Source organism: Triturus cristatus, chromosome 1_2 (assembly GCF_964204655.1).
Source record: "Triturus cristatus chromosome 1_2, aTriCri1.1, whole genome shotgun sequence".
In the NCBI taxonomy this organism is placed as follows: Eukaryota; Metazoa; Chordata; class Amphibia; order Caudata; family Salamandridae; genus Triturus; species Triturus cristatus.
Genome location: NC_140580.1, coordinates 749,161,257 through 749,183,591, shown reverse-complemented (window position 1 = coordinate 749,183,591; position 22,335 = coordinate 749,161,257). Strand labels below are relative to the sequence as shown.

Below are 22,335 nucleotides of genomic sequence, written 5' to 3'. Positions count from 1 at the left end.
TTATGCTATCCAGCTCTGCCCAACACAAACATTTGTTTTACACAAGTTGTACAATATTTCCTTAAATAAAAATAAAAGGTTTGAACAAAACGTTCTTTGCTTCACAAGAATGGTCTTGCCCACCACAATTGTAATTGTGATATACATTAGAGGAGTCATTAAATCATGAGTTTGTGGTATAAATAATTTAGGTTTCAGGTGGTCTGTGGTTTGTTGCTTTATAGTCTCACATCATTTTTCAAGTAATGCCAAGAGAATTTAGTAATGTTCCCTGGCATATAAATTAAGTACCCACATTAAACTGTAAGCGGTATCTAAAGTAGACATGTGTCTGTGCTGTGATATTAACCATGTAGTTATTATGAACCTTAAGTGTTGTCAATTATTGTCATATCATCAGGGTTATAGTCACATAATATCACTTCTGAGGAAGATCAAAGTTGATATGATGGCACTTTCTGTGATTCCATTGCAGTAATGCATGTTTGATGACACGTCTGCGACTTCTGGGATTTGGGTGAATTCCTGTCCTTGCCCATGTTCAATTTATTTTCAGTTTCCCTGTCAAACTATGCAGCATGCTCAGCTTCAATTGTGAAGATTGTCAAGTCCTCGTATATGGGAGAATGAGGGTGCTAGGGTCTGGCTTCCATTCTTTGTTTTGGAACGCTATGTTGTCACTGAACATGCTGGTGGCTAGAGGTTCCATGTCTCTGGTACTGCCTGCTTCTTGTTGGAGTTCCTTTATCTTCTTGAACAAACCTCTTGCCTTCTTACCACTGCACTGGCTAAGATAGTTAACAGCTTAACTAACACAAAGCGGAAGTGAATACTAAAGTTGTGGGGGAATGGGAGTGTTGGGGAGAATCTTCCAAATTTAGCTCCACTAAATTGTCTGGTTCACAATTTCTTTTCTGGAGTTGGAGAGGAGGTGGGATTCTGTTTTGTGGTTGTTATTTAAATGGAAGATGTCCAGGATTGTAATTGGCAAAGGCAATTTTCACCATTAGTTATCTCTCGGTGAAGAATTATGTAAACCACCTTAAGGCCCTGCATAAGTTGTGATTAGTCTGTGTGATTAAATGTGGCGTAGAGGTTGAGCACCAATAGTTGCTTTGTGTCTCCTTTGTTCAGGATAAACTGCACATCATTAAGCACCTTTAACGTTGCTAGATATGTGCAGAATCCCACCCGAAATCAAACATGCATGAATGGAATTGGGGGGGGGGGGGGGGAGGGGGATATCGAGGGAGTGTCAGAAAAATATTAATTCCCAGAGGAAGGAAAAAACATGCTTGAGCTGCTGTGGCTTCTCATTTCGAATCCTAAAACATAGAGAGCAGGTCAACTGACACATGACTTTGGCTTCAACATCACCAACTAATATATTACTGCACCCTGCTATTATGTGTTCTCTAATACATATCCAACAAACAGCAAGAGGAAAGAGTCACTCTGAAAAGAACAGGGTAGCGATGTAGACAAAATAATAGAGGGTGTAGATTGGAACGGAAGTGGCTGGAGTGGGGGGGAATCAGTGAAACACTTCTGCTCAGATATTTAGCAGAAAGAAATGCAATGTTGGGCAAAGGGTGCACTGACTCACTGATTAAGTGATTGGCATAAGGAGTAAAGTAACAAAGTAACAAACCCATGGGGCACTGATGTACACAGTAGACCAAGACACACTCTGATGGGCCTGGTAGTCAAAGAAGAGTCAATGAGTATATTGAGAGGATGGGTTGAGAAGTGTGAGAAAGTAATTAGGTAAATGAAGGAGTGCTTAGCACAAAGATAGTGAATGGCATAGGTGCATCAACTTACAGAGATGCAGGACAATGATTTGACAAATGAAAATATTGAGCATGGAAGGACAGAGATTTAACAAAGGAGGGAGAGGTTGGTACAGCTCTTACCTTGTATTGTGGCAAGCAGTACTTGTTAGCTGTCCTATCACTAACTGGACCCTAGCTCTTTAAAATGGCATCAAGGCAAAATACGGACACTTTAGAAGAGATGTTTATGGGCATGGTTTTAAATAAAGTCACAGAATACTGTTGCCAATTTACAAGTAATAGCAAGAGGAACAAGTGTTGGACGGAATGCTGAACAATGCAAACATTCACCCCCAGTCACAAGGATTTGGGTTTAATCCATTGTTCTTTTGTTCACTACACCACCCCAGTTTGGACATAGCTATATGAAAATCAGTTTCGACCCTATCACTCATGGCAAGATCAATATTTCCTCATTTAATCCAGGTTTGGTTAGAAGGGCCTTTGATCTAGAATAGAGTAATTCTCATAGCTGGAGTTAAAACCCCCTAAAAGTGGTTGAAGTAGTAGTTACAGAAATTAACTTGACTTCCTTCGTCTTCACCTGCTCACTCTGGTCAGCTTGTGGAGTATGAGTATAGCTGTAGAGTAAATATGACTTTTTGAAGTTCTGATTTGCTTAAAGCTTCAATTTAATTCCGTACATTGATGGGCAGGCGTGTAGCTTCGGGGGAAGGGGGGTTGGAGTGTTACACCCCCCTAAAAATGTATTCTTTGGTAAGTAGTTGGGTACAAGGGCTCTCAGTCAGGTATCATGAGTGTCAGATTTCAGCTGGAATTGTTACCTGCCCACACTGACAAAAATACATACATACACTCACTTTCTTTCTCTCTCCTCTTAAGGCCTCAAAATGTTTAGTTTAAAAAATGTTGTAATTAGTGAGCCCCCAACAATCCGCCCTCCTCTCTCTTTTCACTTCCCATTAAGCCCTCCTCATGTCCTGCTTCTCTGATAATATGTTAAAACAAGATATCCCTACCCCCCCGCACCCCCACCCCCCCCCCCCCCCCCAATCTTACTACCCACGCTAAGCCCCTGGGTCTAAGTTGCACTACTTCAGAACTTGTTTAAATAGGTAACTACATCTTGGCTTTGGACAAGCTATAACTGTTTTTTCGTTATATTCTACAGCAAGTCTAAACCGTATATTTTTTAACAGTTACAGATATTCTAGAAGACGAAACGCCCCAAACACCCACAGCTGACCCAAAACGAAAGAGTTTTGCAGAGCTGACAGAGGCAGTAACTCCGGTGAGTTTTGTAATTGTTTTTCACTGTCTGTGTTTCTAACAGTCACATTGTAGAGAAAATCAATATTTAACACGGACCTTAGTAGGCGCACTAGGTGTATGCATAAAGCGTACGTGTTTCACAGATCAATACTAACCCGCACAAGTTACGTTTCTATGTAATAAAGATAGTCCTTTTTAGGGGATCAATATGAGTGCCTCATATTTATGTTAAGTCTGACTCATACTGATAGGCGGGTACTTTGATCTCATGTCAGCAGTTAGCAGTGACCCATACGCTAGAGCGGTCGACCTCGAGGCTGGGGAACCGGGTTCGAGACTCCGCAACGACGCTTACCATCCTGTGATTCTGGGCAAGTAAGTGCTTTAAATGGGCCGGTATGGATTATCGGCAGGTATATTTTTGAGAGGGAGAGTACCGCCACTTCTCAAGAGAATTGCAATTCTTTTAATTAGAGAGTACCAGCACTTCTCAGAAACAAGCAGGTACTCTGGAACAGAGTACCTGCACTTCTCATTTTTCATTTCAAGCACTGGGGCAAATCACTTAATCTGCCCGTGCCTAACATAAAATGACTGTATCCTTGTGTAAAGAAATTGGTGCTCATGTAAAGCACTCTGATACCTGATATCTTCGGTTCTAATTCACGCTATAAAAACTCTAAAAAAATAAAATAGAAAACAACCCTTAGAAACAAGAAATTACCAGGATAATCAATAAATCTGTGTCAAGTTCCACCATTAGTTCCTCATTTCCCCCTTAAAATGAACCCAGAAATCGTTTGGTAAAAACGTAACACGCCAGTGGTAAATCCGCAGACCATGTAATTCCACTTGGCCAGTAAGGGGAGTTACCGGTCCTACTTGAATTACTGAAAAACGTGTTGTTGGGCCTTCGGTCGGGGATTTCCGTGGACCTCAGACCTGATGACTATTGCAATAAAATACACTACGGTTTAAAGAACTGGCAAGATGCCCAAAGTGGCAGTTTCAATAACTTGCTGCTCTCACCATAAAACATTTAAACCCATTTGATCTTTATAATTAATTATTTTATTTATTAGACCGAAGCAACAATTCAGTCAGAAGTGTTTTAAATAGCGTCGATGATGGTGCATACATCAGTTGAGTATGTGATCGGTGACATAGATTAGATGAAATAACTGTTGTAGTATCAGTAAGCTGCACCGGTTCTGTGGGTGTGATTAGCTATGACAAAACATTTAACTAGGTCTATGATATATAACTAGCTAGTGGATCTTACAGGCATGAATTAAACAGAATTACAGCAGGATGGGGTGGACTCTGGTAAGAGTTTTATGTATTTATGGTAAGATGGGATGTAATTACTTTCTTCTTTCATCCTGAAAGAATTGTCTTTTCAGTGTTTTTTGAATTCTAGTACAGGAGTGACCAATGTTAGGTGGAAGGGAGTTCCCTAACCGAGATCACAGGAGGTGGAAACATCGAAACTGGGTGGTGTATGGTACCTTAAGTGTTGCTAGCAGTTTGATGTTGGTGGATTATAGGTTTCTAGGAGGAGTGCATAGGGATAGGAGGAGTGCATAGCGATAGGATGTCAGAGACAGGGTAGGTGCCAGGCCATTAACTGTTTCAAAAACAAGCATTTTCAATGCATTAGGTCTCGCATTTACGCGAGTTTGAGCTATTGACATTGCAAATAACAATGCCTATTGGCATTGTCATTTACAATGCCAATAGTTTTAACTCGTGTAACTGCGAGACCTATTGCATTGCAAATGCTTGTTTCTGTTTTGCGGTTTTACATAGCGTGCACTCGCCCTGAAGGTATTGAAGCGCTTTTACTTGAGCGCCACTTACGTTACACACGGACACATTAATTTTGGGAGGCACGGGGACATTAATCGATTTGTCCAGAATACCAGGATTTTGAGCCGACGTCGGGGCTCGAACCTGGTTCCCCAGCTCCGATGTCAGCAGCTCTGGCCGTTAGGCCATATCCTCTCCAATTGGGGTCTTGGGCTTAAATTGTATAACCAAATGCATTCTGGTGAATACAATTCGATAAATAGATCACCCCTTTAGAAGAAAATTCTGGGGCAGGATCAATGACCCCTTGGCATCATGCAGTCTACATGAACTGCGGGGCACAGAGGTTACATTCCCAGTTAGATAGCTGAATGGGTGTCGGAGATCTTGGGCTGATGTGCCAGTTGCAGATTCCCATGCTAACCCACCTGCTCTGTATATGTATGATCCGCAGTTAGGATGCTCGGGCGGTTAGCGCGGTTGCTGCGGAGTTCGTCTTCAGGAATTCATCTGCTTGCCTTGGGTAAGTGTAAAGCCCAAAGTCTAGGTGAGTCAATGAAGCTGCAGCTTCCAGCCCGGCGCGACCCCCTCCCCTTCTTGTCCCAGATGTGAATTGGGGGGGTTGCACTACGGCAGCCCCCCGGCGGCTTCCATATCGGCACAGCAGGGTGGACATGAGGTGGGCTGTTTTTCCATTCAGCGCTCCTGCGCCGAATGGGATGATGGGTGATGAGGGCTCACCTCTGTAATTGATGCTCTGTAGTGAGTAATGACATCCCTTTGCGAGGTGGGTGAGGGGGGTAAATGATAGAGAGGCTGGTGCTGGGGGGGTTAAAGGTCACGGGGCCTGGGATTCTTCATAGGGGGGGTTCTTTGTCTTGACTGCACATCCACAGAGGGGTTATAGAAAAGGGGGCACAGAGATAATCTCGTGCACCTCCGAGGGATAAGTGTGTGTGGGTGAGGGGTGATGCGAGCTGGAAGGAATCAGAGTGTTTTTTTAGCAGAGTGTGGGAGCGATCTCAGACGTGGTCAATCACTCTGGCAGGTCACATCAGACGAACAGGCAGGCACGTTGAAAGCGAAAAGCTCCATGGACCACATTATATTTATTTATTGCAAATTTATATAGCGCGAACTCTGTATTGGAGCGCTTTACATGAGCACCCCTGTGTAATGCCAGCTGCTGCAACAGGGGGAGGGATGGAGTCTGAGGAGAGAGAGCAGAGGAGGAAAGAGCAACAGAGAACCAGTCTGCCAAGTAGGTACGAACTTTAGATTGTAAGGATGAAAGGGTTGGTTAGGTGTGGCCCAAAGAAGAATTAGAGGGTATGTTTCACTTGTGCGGCCGCTAAAGTGAAAGTAATCATTTCGCGGGCGCTTTGATGTTCGCAGTGGCCGCGCGGCTCACTGAGAACATCAAAGCACCCGCGAAATGTACACGCAGGCTGCCAAATGGTGCGCGCGCCCAGCGCACATGCACTGTAGTTGGGGGCCTGAAAAGCACTCGTTTGTACTTCCAAATCCCTGTTTTCTATAGCTCTCGCCAGAGCAGCGCTAAAGCGCTGGCTCAGGCGAGACCTAACAAGTGTCCAGAACATGTGTAAGGCCCAGCAATTGGCAGTGAGACATGTGGCTTGGTGGAGGTAACCTGTCTTGAAAGCATGCTTGAATAGCAACATTTATAGTCTTGACCAGAAGAACAAATGTGTATTCGGGAAGCCAACTAGAAAACCTCCGCAATAGTTCAATCTGCTTGTACACAGATACATTGATTTGCTTTTGACTGCGATAAATTGTCTGTGATTTCATATCTTCCTCATGCTCCGCACTTTCCATTTGTAATGATTTATTAAACTCTGAATGTTGCAGAACAAGAATAACATTAGTACAGCAATTAGTACAAATAGTAACAGGTGTGTGAAATAAAAGCAGATTTTAACAAACACCCGAAAAGGAGACAACACATTCTAAAGCCTTGTTCAGTTTTCTCACCCGTGAATCTTTGGCTAACCATTGAGTAAATAGTCAATTTACCAAAGAAAATCAAAAGAACCAAGCCCACTGGATTAGTGTTCTCATTCAGATGCACAGCCTGGTATGACCATTCTTTATCTGGGCGTGGGCTCATCTTTATTCCCCCTACACAAACATCTATTTTGGAGCATAATTAGATTGAAAATATTGGAACATCACAAATGTCTATTTCAGAGAGAGCTTAGATCTTTTACAAAGCAACTTCAGTCAACAAATCTTAATTTAGGAAGTTTAGCCCCACAATTTCTTCTCAATTATTTAGCAGTAAGAGACTGCCCTCCACATCAATACCCTAAATTTAACAGATTAAATTCATAATTCAAAACTGGACAACTCAAGGACTGGGTTCTAGGTCGAGGTTAAGATTAAAAGATTTAATAAAGAGTTTTTATTAAAATATTCCAGAGAAATGCATACTCTTCCAAGAAAAACTCAGAAAAACAAAAATACAGAATCATAAATCATAAATCACAGCAGAACCCTAGTCAGTAAATAAAAATTCCTCTAATTTTCAAGTGTCAAACTCCTGAAGCAAGTCAAAACCCTGTCAAAACCCTCACAAAGGTGCCCCCATACATTCCATTTGAACTGCACCGGCTCACCATCATCGCACTAGTCACTTCCCGGCTTGACTACTGCAACGCCTTGTACCTCAACATCAGTATGGCCTCCCTGAACAGGCTTCAGGTCGTCCAGAATGTGGCAGCCAGGCTGATCCTTATTATCCCTAAGCATCAGTCAGCGAGGGAGGGGATCCGCACTCTGCATTGGCTCCCCATCAGGAAGTGCATCTCTTTAAAAGTCCAGAGTATGGTCTATAAGGCCTTGCACAGCAAAGGCAGCAGCTGAAAACTATGTTTTAATGGTACACTCCTAGGAGGACCTTGAGATCCTCCTCCCAGATAAAACTGATCTCTCCTAGATTCTGCAGGGTCAGATGGGGCGGACGCTCCTTTTCTGTGGCGGCCGCAAACCTCTGGGATACTCTTCCCCCCTCTAGCTCTCATGCAGAATCTTTACCGGTGTTCAGAAAACTGCTGAAGACATGGCTTTTCTCAACATAGTCGGCAGTTTTGTGTGTTTCTTCTTCTCCTCGACCGCCCAGCGCCTTGGGACCTACGGGTGTTAGTACGCTTTATAAATCCTTATCCTATCCTATCCTGAAGGGGACTGACAATATCTTAGTGAGAGAGAAAATCTCAGAAAACTCGGACAGAGTCTTGGGAGGCAAATTAGAATTCACCCGATCACTCAAAATCAGAGGTTTTGAGTGAACACACTTTATACATATTAATTAATAAAAATGTAAATTCAGCATGGTAAATTCATGGTTAGATCACATTGGCAAATCAAAAATATTTTCATAAATTTGAAAGGCTTTTAACACTAACCCATTTCTTAAGGTAAGATTCATTTTCTGCTTGCTTCCTCAGAAACTGCACTCCGGAGATGTACAACAAAATATGTTTTTATTTTAAACAACAGCCCATAGAATCATGTTCTAGTTCATGCTTACTTTGTAACTTTCAACAGAAATGCTTCAAAATGATACAACGGGGAAATGATTGAGGATTCCATTCACAATACTTGCTTTCTATTCTTTCTATTACTACAATCTATTTACGTGATTGCCATGTTCCACAGAAACTGTGGGAAGGGGAGACTTGCTGCAGGCCAGTGATCGGGAGGGGGAATGAGCAGGAGCAAAATAAGCAGAACACCAGAACCTGTAGCCATATTAAAAATAATGCTGTCTTGCATGAACATGTGGCATAATAATACTACATTATTAATAACATTTCTAAACTAAAAAATCTAACATTTTCAAGTGCAAAATCATTAATTCATCGGTTATGGTCATATGCATTATTAAAATTACTAATTTGCACAAATAATCTGTCACCCACAAATGCATATCAGAAAAAAACTTTACCATTGTGCCCCACTGCCATAGCAGTTAGCATTAGCATGGGTAATCACTGTGTGTTGTATCATACACTTTCCATGTGCCCTTAAAGGCTGTTTTTTAGCACTCTCTCGGTCGCACACTTTACCCTGAGACCAGTATCTCTGAGAAAGACTAAAGGAGGAGAAATTCTAGCAGCTGACTGGCTGGCCCCAAACTGACCACCATTTTCACGTTGAACCCTTTATTATAAAGATGGGGGAATGTCACCGGTCAGTTGCCAGATAAACTTTTTGTTTGACTCAAACAACAGCACTAAGAACCAAGGATTATAACTAACAGAATGAATGACATTTTCCTTTATAAAATATGGAGTTATATATAGCGCAAACTTGAGCCAAAGGTATCGGGTATCAGAGCGCTTTACACAAGAACCAGTTGCGTTACATGAGGACACATTTATTTTTGTTAGGCATGGGGAGATTAAGTGATTTGCCCAGAATCACAGGATGTTCAGCGTCATTGCCGAGACTCAAACCCGGTTCCCCAGATTTGAGGTCAACCGCCCTAGCCGTTAGGCCAACTCCTCTTCCCCTTTATAACAATAACAATTTGTGATTTATGTATCTCGTTTATCCAAAACACTTAACATAGGTTTTTTAAATGTTATACTCATTACCCAATCTGGCCTGGTTTCAATTTCAGTGGCATTGGAAAGATAAAAAGCTAAGTTAATCTTGGCATTCCATTAAACTGCGGGATAGAATAGTATTGCAATGTTGCATTAAACACCACTCACGGCCATGCAATCACAAAAGCTAATTAGCCCCCAAAGTTATTTTACTTGTTCCCTGGTTCAGGTCAATGCTGCTATTTTTATAAACCTCGAAATGGTGAGAGGCATAGCTACCATAAAAAATGTTAACTTTATACCAGTAAGTTGTGCACAAATCTTTGTTGGCGGTGCAGGAATACACCGACTTGTATCAGTAAGTTATCCAAAAATGTCAGTCTTGTTGCTGGATCTCTCCTGATCTTTCATGAGGTAATTAATGAAATTACATTAAATTAAAAGGTTAAATTATTATGACCTAAAATAAAGGCCCTATTTAGAGTTTGGTGTACACAGGATAGCCACAAAAAACAGTGGATGTCCCGGCCATTAATCATTTTTGTAAATATCTCTTTATTGATTTTCAACATCAGTGACATCAAGTTCCATCGTCAGTTATTTTCATTATATATGTGATTATGGACTTAGTTTGTATACAACTTTTCATCCACATACAGTATGAATTGCTTGTCGTTCATTTATTTATGATGACATGAAAACATTTAATCTGTAACTCAATCACCCATTGTTTTTAAGTTCTCTCCAAGGACGTGCTTGCGCTGTCTCTTCGAGACATGCTGTATCTAGGATATGGGCTTAAAAAACACCCATCTTTTTCATTGGTTACTGTTACTGTCCTTTAGAAATGCTGGCTTTTAATTGGTGAATATACTTAGCAGTCCCTCCTTTTTTAAATGTATATCCTCAGATGAGGACTGGCCCTCTTACATGTGTTCTTACTATACAGGTTATTTATACTTAGAGAGAACTCTTTTTTTAGTCAGCCTGCCTCTTTGCTCATTAACTGTCCTGTTTACTTGCGAAGTGAAACTTCTTCCACATCATTTTCTTGCCCTCGCTTTATCTCCTGTCTCAGTCAGCCTCAACAATCCTTTACCCATACATGGCAACCAAATTCTTTCTTTGATGTTTCCCCTTTGTAAAAGTCTGGTCCGGATGTATGCTGCTATAATAGGTCTACTGCACACATTTTTGGCAGGGAGATACACGTGGAAGGATGTAACCAACTTGCCTTTTCTCCTCCACCTCAATGTATCAGCTTCTGTAACTCCTTATCATTCCTCTGTATTCAGAACCTCATATTAACCTCCAGTGCATCTCCTCACTCACCACCATACTCTTTCGTGACCTTAGATCCATGGTCTTCCACCTTAATGCCAATCCAGGCAAGCAATCAGCTTGTTTACTGCAACAACCTGGTACAAATTCCAACAACATACTGAAATCTTGTATTCATCCTGCAACCCTGACTAGTCTTGCTGAACCTTTGAATGACCAACCAGGTTACAGTATTTTTAAGAGAGGCATTTAAACCTTTCTCAATTAAAATTTTAATCCCCTAAAATATGTGAGAAAATGCCCTGCACCCGATGCCTCAGCTAATGGCTCATTTTCAGTGACAAAATAATTTCACTCCGAAATATTCAACAATGTGAATGAAAATACAACGTCTCCTTTGCTCCCTCCTCACTTTTGAAAAAAACAACATACGATGTGCACTAGCATCCACAGTCAGAATACTCTCTAATTATACATCAAATTGGCTTATAATTTGCGCATCAGACATTTCTTCTTTGATCTTATTAAAGTCTTTTTCTTATCACTAATTCCACTTAAGTTACTTCCCTTTTCTCAAACGTTCTCCCAATGACTCACAAACTTTGAATAATTTTCAATGAGTCATTGAAAGACTATAATTTACGTTTTCCTTTGGAGCCGGGGGTGATCTAATCACTCATACCAGATCATCTAGGGGTTTCATGCTCTCCTCTAAAACGGTTAACCCTATTAATGTTGATCATGCTTTGAGTAATAACTGGTTATGCTCTTCTTTGATCACCCATAAATAAATATATAACTTTTCAAAAGCAGAATACTCCGTGATCCCTATCTTCCCCTGAAAGACTACATACACCAACTCAAATGGTAACTGGGGAAACTAATACACACCTTTGACGGTGATAAAAGCAGTGAGAGCTTATGAAGACTGGAATAAAAGAATCTTTTTTTTATCTGTTTATTGAAGTTTTCCAATTATACAATACAGTTGCATGGCAAGAGACGGGTGACGCGGCATACAGAAAAATACATGATGGCATATAATCTTTACAAAACAGTGTGATAATCATGTAATGCCAATAATACGGTGGAATCACCATAGCGAGTGTACATCAGTACGCCCGTACAACATGAGAAATACTAGAACTTAGCTCCAGACCAGGACATATGACCAAGATGCATATACTTTTGCAGATAATAGGATGTCTGTGTGGCAACCGCTGTAATAGAGAGTAGGAAATGCAGAGAACCTGTGGAAGCATTGCGGACGGTAGGAACAGATTCACAGATTTTGAGAAACATTGAGCAATAAAACCCAAACATCGTAACAGACCCCACAAATGAACCACCCGCCGCCACTCCCCTGACTGTCATCTCCAACAGTTGCTGTGTAGAATATGGGCCGCTAGTGACCTCAAGAATGTGCATGAGTAGTGTCGTAATGATCACAATAAGCAACATCAGTCTACAATTCCTGTCTGCGCATCCAGTGCACCTACTACTATGGCAGGACAACTGCCCGCATCAGGTAAGTGATTAGAATGCAAAGCAGATAAAATAGTGTCCCAGTAAGTCGCAGTCCTAGTGTGTCTTCTCTATGCAAGGCTACATTTATGCTTGCGCCCAATTGAGCATCAAGTTCTCCCAAGCTGTGATCAATGGGGACGCTGGAGATTTCCATTTATGGGTAATAAGATGCTTAGACGAGATAAAATCCAAATCTAGGAAGCGGGAGGGCACCCTATGTTTCCTACTCCTACGATACAAGCCCAGGAGACATATTTCCCACCTATGCAGGTCCAGACGTTCAGTGCAGACAGATAAGCTGGAGGTGATGCTGGTCCAGTAAGTGTGTAAACGGGGGCAGGACCAAAGCATGTGCAGTAAGACAGCATCTACATGTAGACAACTTGGGCAAGCTGTGTCCTTTCGTTGATAGAACCTATTAATGTTAGCAGGTGTGAGATAAGCCCTATGTACTATGTAAAACTGAATAAGCTTAACGTGGGCATTTCACAGCACGTGTCGTGGGCCTTCTAGTAAAGCAGCCCCTTCCCTCTCAGTGCAAGGACGTGTTACGTCAGCCTCCCAGCAGTGACGTAAAGGGAGGAACTGAGGAGTAGTGTGAGAGTGGAATGAATCGGTGAACCAGCATATGAGGTGTCTGCCCCTACCCATCACGTGCAGGTATTGAATCGTGAGGTGCATGGGCAGTTCAGTGGTCATATTGATGCAGTGCGGAACATGGGTAACAGGATTCAGGACAAAACCCGGTACCAAATATCCTCACTTCGTCACAGACCAAATATCACATTAACACATTCACTCCTACAATCATTGGTGGGGCCCATAAAACCAACATTCACACTACACTTGTCACTGGCCTGCACTTACAGGAGAGATGAATGTTCCAATCGCTGACATGAGAGGAATACCTTATAACCTCTAGAGGGAAATGTATTTACACATTTATACACTAATATCCTTACCCCTACAGATCTCAATCCTAAACATCAAATTACTCCTCCCACGTGATCAATGGATCATTTATTTGGATTAGTAAGGTGATTTAGGCCAGCTAAAAACACTTTTAATATCTTGATCTTTACCTCCCTCAATAAATGACAAAACACATTTTCTTGTTAATCAATATTTGTTTATCTAATTATCGCAAGGATTGAGTTCCATCTAGTAAATTTATTAGACTTTACGCAAATCACAAAACACCATATTTACCTAATCTGGCTATTTGTCGTCCTCTAAGTCATCAAATTTAGTCGTCAATCAGTCGGATTTCGAAAGTTCTTCATGCAGCACACTACAGTCCCAAGAATGGTCAAGGACCAGAGACGTGCAAGCATCTATCAGTGCCCATAGATTTTAGGAAGTCCTCAATTCATCAAAGAAATGGGCAGCAATTCAGTCTGTCAAAGATTCAGGAACGCAGCTGTCACGAAGCGTCACCGTCGTCTCCGTCAGCAAAAAGAAAAGATATAAGGTTTTTTTCTCTCTATTCTATCGTCATTTTTATAATAAAATAAAGCCAAAGATGATACATTTTACAAAATGTGGGCTTATCCCATTGGTCGGTTGGGATCGTCCGATGAGGTTTCACACAGTTCAGGAGGTTATGTCATTATACATGCTCCATCCGGTTCCTTGTGTCTGTCCATTGTTAGTGTACTTGGCGGGCTTCCCACCGTGACCTTGCTTGAGTACAGCGAGACTAGGGTAATGTCGAGGCCACAGAAACGTGTTGTAGCGCAGGCGCACTTCGCCCGGAACCTCGTGGAATGGTGCCCATCTCGTCAGTTTACGTCGGCGGCAATCTTTACTTTAGGCCCAAAGGAAAACTTAAGCGAAACAAACACAAAAGAGTAATTAATACATAGAAATAATGAATAAAATGTTAAACCCTTACTAATTCCCCTATGTGCTTGTAATTATCTAGCATATAGCAACATTTAAAGCGTTCATATTCACCCATTGATGTCATCTGGTGCAACATTACGAAAACATCACAAAAGCAACATATATCATCCGATATTCTATTTTCTAGTGTTAGTATGCGTACATATGTTAATTACAAATTATTTTTAGCCATGCAGAATGCAAATCCCACGTATATTTCATACATTAGTAATGTTGATTAAACTTCATGCAAACACATTAATAATATTATAATTAATAGATTATTCTAATTAGTATAAGCATGCAGAATGGGGGGGGTATACAAAATGTTGTACTACCCTCTCCATCAATATCACCCCAGTGGTGCCCTAGCATGGAAAGTAGTAAGTTGTGAAGCAAAAATTGACCAGGTGGTAGGCCATCCTCTTCCATTAACAATTCATAGAGTGCCAATATACCATCCCTTTATAGGTCCCCCAGCATGTGTAAGCCTGCTGCATTCTATGTTGTCATGAGCTGTGTCGATGTGGGTCCTCTAAGCCTAGGTGCGCCCAGCAAAGCCAAACCTGGTGAATTGGGAATTACATGGTTAGTGATGCATAGGCATCTACAAAAGCCTCAATGTTCAACCCTCAGTAATAAGGAGCCAGGTGCCCGCATTTCTGTGCAAGGGTGAAAGAAGTACAAAATGGCAGACAGTCACCAGCTAGGAGAGGATGCAGTTGTGTCCAACAAATGCAAACCCGCCAGCCACTTAGCAATCCATTGAACTTGGGCAGCGAGGTAGTACTGCTCAAAATGCGAAGCGACCAAGCCTCACTTGTCTATGGACGAGCAGAGTTTCACCAATGCCACCGTCGACCGTGACTTGTTCCAGATGAATTCTCAGACTTGTTGGTAAAACGTGTGGAAGAATGTACCAAGGGTGTAAATGGGAAGGATAGTAAACAAATACAAAAGGCAGGGCAAGACCACCATTTTTAGCAATGCCACCCTCTCCACCACTGCCAGTGGCAGTGTGCGTCAGTAGGTCATCTGTGCATGCAGAGATGTTACCGACCGAGTGACATTACCCTCAAAAGGATCAGTCATGGTGTGGTAAACCTGCACCCCAAAGTATCTGAATGTATATTGCTGCCAGTCCAACTACGTCTCACTCTATCAATTTAGTGGATGTGGTGCCAAGATTGTGGTCAAAGTAGTCCACAATCACGGACCCCAGAGAGGCTCTAAATAGAGGGCCTTCCAACAACGCAGGTTGGAAGTACCTGGTAGGGATGGGAGGCGGATCAATAGCCCATTCTATTTGGAAGATTTGGGGGTTTTGATCAGAGTGGGTTCGGCCCATGTACTCCACCCTCGTGATAGCGGGAAGCACCGACCAGTCTGTCAATGCGGATATGTAATTTGTGAGGTACAGAATCGAAGGAGTACACTGCCGTGCTCAGATCCATAACTGCCACAAATCGACCAGCTGCCACTGCTGGAGTCAATATGTTAGCATTTGTGCATTGGAGGACGCAGTCATGCGTGGCAGCGGGGGGAAGGAGCGATCAAGAGTGGTGTCTAGAACACTGTTAAAGTCTCCTCCAATAAGGCACGGCATAGCGCTCCATCTGAAGATCGTATGCGATAGCGCGTGATAAAAAGTGGCCTGCTCAGAGTACGGAGCATATATAGAGTCCAGAAGAATGCAGCAGCTGTCTAGGTGGTCTGATACTATGATGTATCTTCCTCCAGGTCTAGGATCATATCTTCTGCTATAAACGGGGTTCCAGGCTTGACCCACATAAGCACCCCCCTGGCATAAATTAAATAATTGCTGGTAAATAACTGCTCTCGCCAGCGCCACTGCAGCTTGATGCTTTCTGCGTGCATGAGAGGAGTCTCCTGTAACAGCTCAATATGTGTGAAGCGATGTTTCAGGTAGGAGTTGACTGAGTAGCAGTGAAAAGGTGTATGCATACCCGTCACATAGCCCTCAAGTTCCAGATAAGTATATTAAAGTGGGCCATGGTTGACACGGTGCGTCGTCCAAACTCTGGGCTTGGTGCAGGTGGGCATAAGGGGGACTTATAGCAAAGTCTGGGCCAGGAAATGTCACGGGTCATAACAGAAAACAAGGGAAGAAAGAACATTAAAATGTAAATACCAATAAAGCAGAGGTCCCACATGTTTCTGCCCAAACATTGAATGAACCAAACTCAGCAGAAGTTAACCAGTTGTAAATCTGATGGGGGATAATTGCACCTTGTATTTCATTTTGAAGTTTGACTTGACTGTTCCTCCTTCTTCAGAGTAGATGAGGTTTCCCCCCCCCCCCCCGTCCTGATGAAATGCCACTCATCCGTTTGGAGAACTTATGCATGAAACATGTCGACCAATTGACCACTCCCGCACTTCACCCTTCACCTTGAGCTGCAGCAGGTTTAATTTTCCTTGCCAGCCACGACTCACTTAGTCTGTTTTAATCATAGCATCAGTGTCCAGCGAATAAAGTTATTTTGGACTCTCATAGCTATTTTTAGACACACACTCACTCCCACTCTACTCATCACACACTCGCTCTCACACTCTAACATCTAGGGCCCTCCGGCAGACTATACTGAAGACCTCCGGCAAAGAGCCCCACTGCTGGGCCCGTTGGCCCAACGAGGAGCTGCCCTATGATGATGCATGACACCTCTCGGGGTGTGTGAGGGCCCTTGCTCCCTATAGGAGCTCTCCCCTTCCCGCCTTCCTTCCTTTACCTGGAGCCCCCAGTATAGCCATTTCCTCTCTGCCCCCTCCATAGGAACTGCATACCCTTGTCTGACCCCATCATCAAGCAAACACATAATATCTTGTCAACGCCTCCCACAACTCCCTCCTCTACACAAGGCAATCACACTTTATCAAATTCTAGACACGCTTTCATTATGTGACCCCCTCTTCACACACTTTTGACAATCATTATTGTTGGGAAAAAAACGTTAGTAATCTGCCACTAGGAAAGTATTAGTGCAGGTAGAACATCCTTTGAAATTGTGTCTACTCATGGTACATTCCTACTTCTCCACACCATGCCCTATTTCATTTTCTTCTCCTACTTTATTACTAGTGTTGGGCTGGCCTGTTGGGTACTCTGGCACTGGCAGATGGACCATCTTGAAAGGGTGTAGATAAAGCAGAGAACCTTGATTTTGATCCTAGCTTCAACTGGATGCCAGTGTAATCCGTTCAGGCTGTGAAGTGGTTGCACTTCCAGAACTTTATGGCTACCAGATTCTGATGCCTTTATGGGAGGGTAGGTCTATGCCAGATTTTCAAGCTGGCTACTAACTATGTTCATTGATATTAATTGTATGTAAATTTATCATGTAACTATCCTGCAAATCTCACCTGGGACAAGCATGGATCTGGCCCTCTTGGACATACAATGGACATCTCCAGTTTATAGCCTGGCAGTGAGCTTCTTAGGAGGCCTTAATGAATGATATTACACTAGTATAGGCATACCATAACCAGGGCTCTTGTCATCTACATCCATTGATCAGTTTAGGTTAAAGGTAACATTTTTCAGAGCAAGGAGAGTTGGAGATAGACACCCTTTACTGTTGTGTTGACTTTAGAGTATAGGCAATAGAAAGAGAGACCAAGATTATGGATACATTTTGCTAGAGAAGTCAGAGAGAAGGAGTTGTTACAGCATGGCTGGCAGAGGGAGGTGGGGATCATGAAACTTAAGAAAGGAGCACAGAGTGATTTTGATTGATGATATTTTGGATGAAAGGAACAAAGTAATTAACTGTGAGGTAGCCCCGAGTTGTGCTCAGAAGGGGACGGAAGAGGAAGAAGTAATGGAATGGGTTAGTTGCTAATTGAATTACTGCATTTCATTGTGTGGGGATCTATCAGAGTCCTCAGGCAATGCTGAAGGGTCTTCCCATTGGATGCTTGCGTTTTCTGCCAATTTCTTCAACTAAAAGCTTCAAAGAAGTAGATTATTGACTCATCATCAAAAACAAGTGACTTAGATCTACATCTGGGCCCAATAACATGGGTCCAATACCTACTCAGGCCTAAGTAATCCATGATTTTGAGGTCCATTTTGATCCTAAGTTGGGTTTGGTTGCCCATACATCCAATGTTGTTTCCTCTTGTTTGCACCAACATCAGATCCTTCGAAAACATCTCCCTTATCTTTACACTAGCCTTTATGTACCTGGCATTATCCAATACTGGCTGTGTCTCTGTGGCCCTGCCTGATAAATATCTTGGTCAAATTATACATCTGTTTCAGAAGACTACAGCTCTATTAATCACTTAGACTCTTCATCTGACCCACATCAGCCTTAATTTGAGATTCCTTCATTAGCTACCTATCCATTTAAAAATTAAGTTTATGTCACAAATTATTATCAACAAGGCTATTGATAACAACTGTCCAAATCTCTGACCAACAATTTTTCTTTTTATCTCCCTTCCTGTGAACTGTGTTCCTCAATGCACAATTTGCTAGCCGTCCCTACAGGGACTTTCTCGATGGTGGCAGCCACGCTGTAGAACTGACTTCCTCCTAATTCCCATGGAAAAAACCTTTATTTTAGGAAACCAAAACTTCCCTTTTTAATAAGTAATTTTCCTGCCCCTACTGTCCGTTCCCTTCCATGTGTAGGAAGATGTTTTAGTCTGATATTTTGTTTTACACTGTATCAAGAAGTGTATGCGCACTAAATAAATATAACTGAAGTATACTAAAAAGTGATGAATGGAATGCCTGCATTGATCTCAGCCCCTGGTAATTGCTTGGAGCCACAACCCAGTTCATCATTATATTGCACACCACGCCAGACTCTGTTTGGACCTAGCCATATGCAAATTATGCTTGACCCTGCTCAATCGGGAACAGTCCAGCCTAAACTGCCAGGTCAGGTCCTCCCTGAACCAGAACCCAAGCAACCCAAGACCTGTCTCACCCTTATTATGATATAACCAACGTAACATAATTTTCTACACTATCATCACAACATGTTTTGGTAAGAGGCGTGGACATTGTGTTTTGTGGGCATCAATAGATGGGTCAAGCACATCTGGGTTGTGGGCAAAGGACAAAGAGGGGAGAGGTGCAAGAACTATAGTGAGAGTTTTATGTCGACAAGATAGTACTCTTTAGTTGGTCAAAAGAGGTCATGTTTGAGTGTGGAGTTTTTACCATGTATGTGGTGTAGGTTAATAGAGATTCATCGGAGGCCTGAATTTGCAGATAGTCGTGATGAAAGTTGCAGTATAGTGTAAAGATATGTTCACAAGCATAAAACATGTGAGTGAAGGAGTGGTCAGATGGAGAGGATTTTATATTGGGCGAGAAGGTGGATTAAGGATTAGTATGATACTGAAAATATTTCCTTGAAAATGTGAGGGCAACCTGTGTGTTCTGGATATTGAGTTGTCCAATAAGAGTTGATGGAATAGTGCGGTCTGTTGTTATTTTTTATGATCCAAGATGAAGTCACCAAACACAATATGGGGCGGGTGAGAGGGGGCTAAAAATTTGGAATCCAGGTCCTTGAGAAGGTGTCATGTTAGTGATGAAGCCCTACAATATGACTTTTATTTACCTGGATATGCGCTTGAGGGATGCTTGTCAGGTCTTAGAAGAGGCTGTGGGAGGGAGCTAAGTCTTTTTGAGAGAACCTGAAATGTAATGCATTTTTGTTATATAATTGAGAGAAGAGAGATGGTATGGTCAGATATATAGTCAGGTACGGACAATATAGTGGACTAGGTCCTTTTTCATCTAAGTTTTGGAGATGGCAATGAAGTAAAGAAGAGGAGAGTTTGGAGTCAAAATAGTCCATGACATAGAAGGTATCATTGCATATAAAGCTAATAACACACTAGCAACATGATATGGGTCTACTGAAGATATTAGACTTTAGTGTTTTTGTGTCTTTTGAGTGCTAAGGCATGGTTGTTTGATTCCATTGAAGAAGGTTTAAATGAGCCTTCAAGGCAGTTTGTGGAGGTGGCCTATAAAATGGCCAATGTGTATGAGGGATGGTCTAATACGGTGCTGTGGGTAATCAGGAGCAGCAGAGGGGACCGGTGAGTGTGAGGAGACAAAGGCAGAAAGAGCTAAGGACTGTGGTACTGGAAGTAGCACGGTGGGTGATTGTTTTAAATATCATGTACACGGCTTAAAGGGTAGCAGACGTCCTGGGAATGTAGTTTGTATCAGTAGCTAAGAGGGTATGAAATTTAGAGAGTACATGGGCACCAATGATGCAATGTGTGTGCAGTTCTTGGCTTGCAAATGGCACAAACCATTCACCAGTGTGCAGTTCACAGTGCACAAGGCAAAGTCATGCAGGCGGTGCATTTCATAGAGCATACAAACATAACCATTATTTGCCATGTGCCATCGAGGACGTCCTCTCCTGCAATGAAATTGTGTGATGTTCTTGAATTCCTCACACGTTTTGGTAACCTACGACACGGCAGGGACAATGAAATATCCAATGTCCTCTTTTGCTTACTGTGTTCCCTGTTTCTGTTGATAAACAGCACTACCACTGCTTAATCTGTTATTAGTTCAATTGCCCAGAATCTCTTGTTGTCCATCTACCCCCTTCTGATAAAGTACAATGAGCAGGGGTACCATTAGGTATGTATTTGTAAACCAATGTACCCCATCATTCCCCACCCTCCCTATAGTATTTATACTCTGCAAATGTACAGCTCCTACTTGTAAGTCCCTCTGCATGAAAAGAAATTCATGTCAATATAATGTGCAGTAAAGCATATATGTGTTTTCTCACTGGATACAACAAAATTGTGGTACTAATATTAGGTAAAAGGGTCCTTGGTATGGGTGTTCCGTACTAGAAATCCACACACATCTAAGGGTGTCACTGTGTATACAATACAATATCCTGCCACATACTTGAACCAGTCTTGAATATCAAAGTCAAATAAATAATTTACAATTAGGTTTAGATTCATGCAATGATTTTGAATTTTCTGGTGAGCTCACACTACAGTCAGGTGGATTGTAGGACATTCAACATTTTGGATAATTCAAGTGAAACTAGACAACAGTGAGGTGAATTGTTAGTCATACAGTGCTTCAAATTCCTCAGGCGAACGGAGACTAGTCAAGTAGATTATAGCTCTTACAGCAAATTCAGTTCTTCAGGTGAAGGTAGTTTGTGGGTTGTAAAGCATTTTGGATTAATCATGGTGAGTGTAGACTACAGTGAGGTGGACTGCTGGTCATACAATGCTTTAGACTCTAGGCTGGTTGATGTTTGGTCATCCAACATTTTCAATTCTTCCAGTAAGCATAGATTACAGTGAGGTGGATTGTTAGTCATACAACACTTTAGATCTTTCAGGTGAGTTAAGATGACAGCAGATAGATTCTGGGTCACACAAAGCTTTAGATTCTTCATGTGAGCGAGACTAAAGTTAAATGGACTGCGGGTTATATAATGCTTTATGTGTGGATAGACCACAGTCATGTGGACTCTTGGTCATACAGAACATTTGATTATTCAATTGAACCGTAGAACATAGTCAACGGGTTTATGGGTCATACAGCATTTTAGAATCTTTGGGTGATTATAGACTCCAGCTAGAGGGCTTTGTGGGTCATACAATGTGCTAGGTTCGCCAGGTGAACATAGGCTACAGTCAGGTGGATTGTAGGACATACAACATTTTAGACCATTCAAGTGAGCCTAAAAGACAGTGACGTGGATTGTTAGTCATGCAGTGCTTTAAATTGGTCAGGCGAACGTAGACTACTCAAGTGGATTATGGGTCCTACAACAAATTGAGTCCTTCAGGTGAGCCTAGACATACAGTTAGGTGCTTTGTGGGTTATAAAACATTTTAGATTAATCATGATAAGTGCAGACTACAGTGAGGTGGATTGTTGGTCATACAACACTTTAGATCCTTTAGGTGAGCATACACTAAACAGTTGCAGCTGCTCTCAATGACAAGTGGCGAGGAAGTGTGCGGGAAAAATGGAACAAAGTGTGGGGGAAATAACACATTTTTTAAATGAAAGACGTACCTGCAGCTGCCGGCTGCTGCCGGCCGCCGCATTGGTGCTTTTCTGCTCCTCTGCTCCTGTCCCGATTTCTGGCTCAAGGCAGTCCACAGGCTGGTGCACACTGCACAGGCTCCCAGACACCAATCCAGAT

General features: G+C 42.2%; 1 protein-coding gene across 1 annotated transcript in view; it reads left to right on the top strand.

Annotated features, from left to right (window-relative positions):
- The window catches only part of PDPN (podoplanin), a 253,936-nt gene that overhangs the window by 167,895 nt on the left and 63,706 nt on the right, over positions 1–22,335 (top strand). The window contains exon 2 of the mRNA XM_085608687.1: positions 2,996–3,087. Coding sequence (XP_085464813.1) covers positions 2,996–3,087 — 92 coding nt within the window. The remainder of the gene's footprint in view (positions 1–2,995; positions 3,088–22,335) is intronic.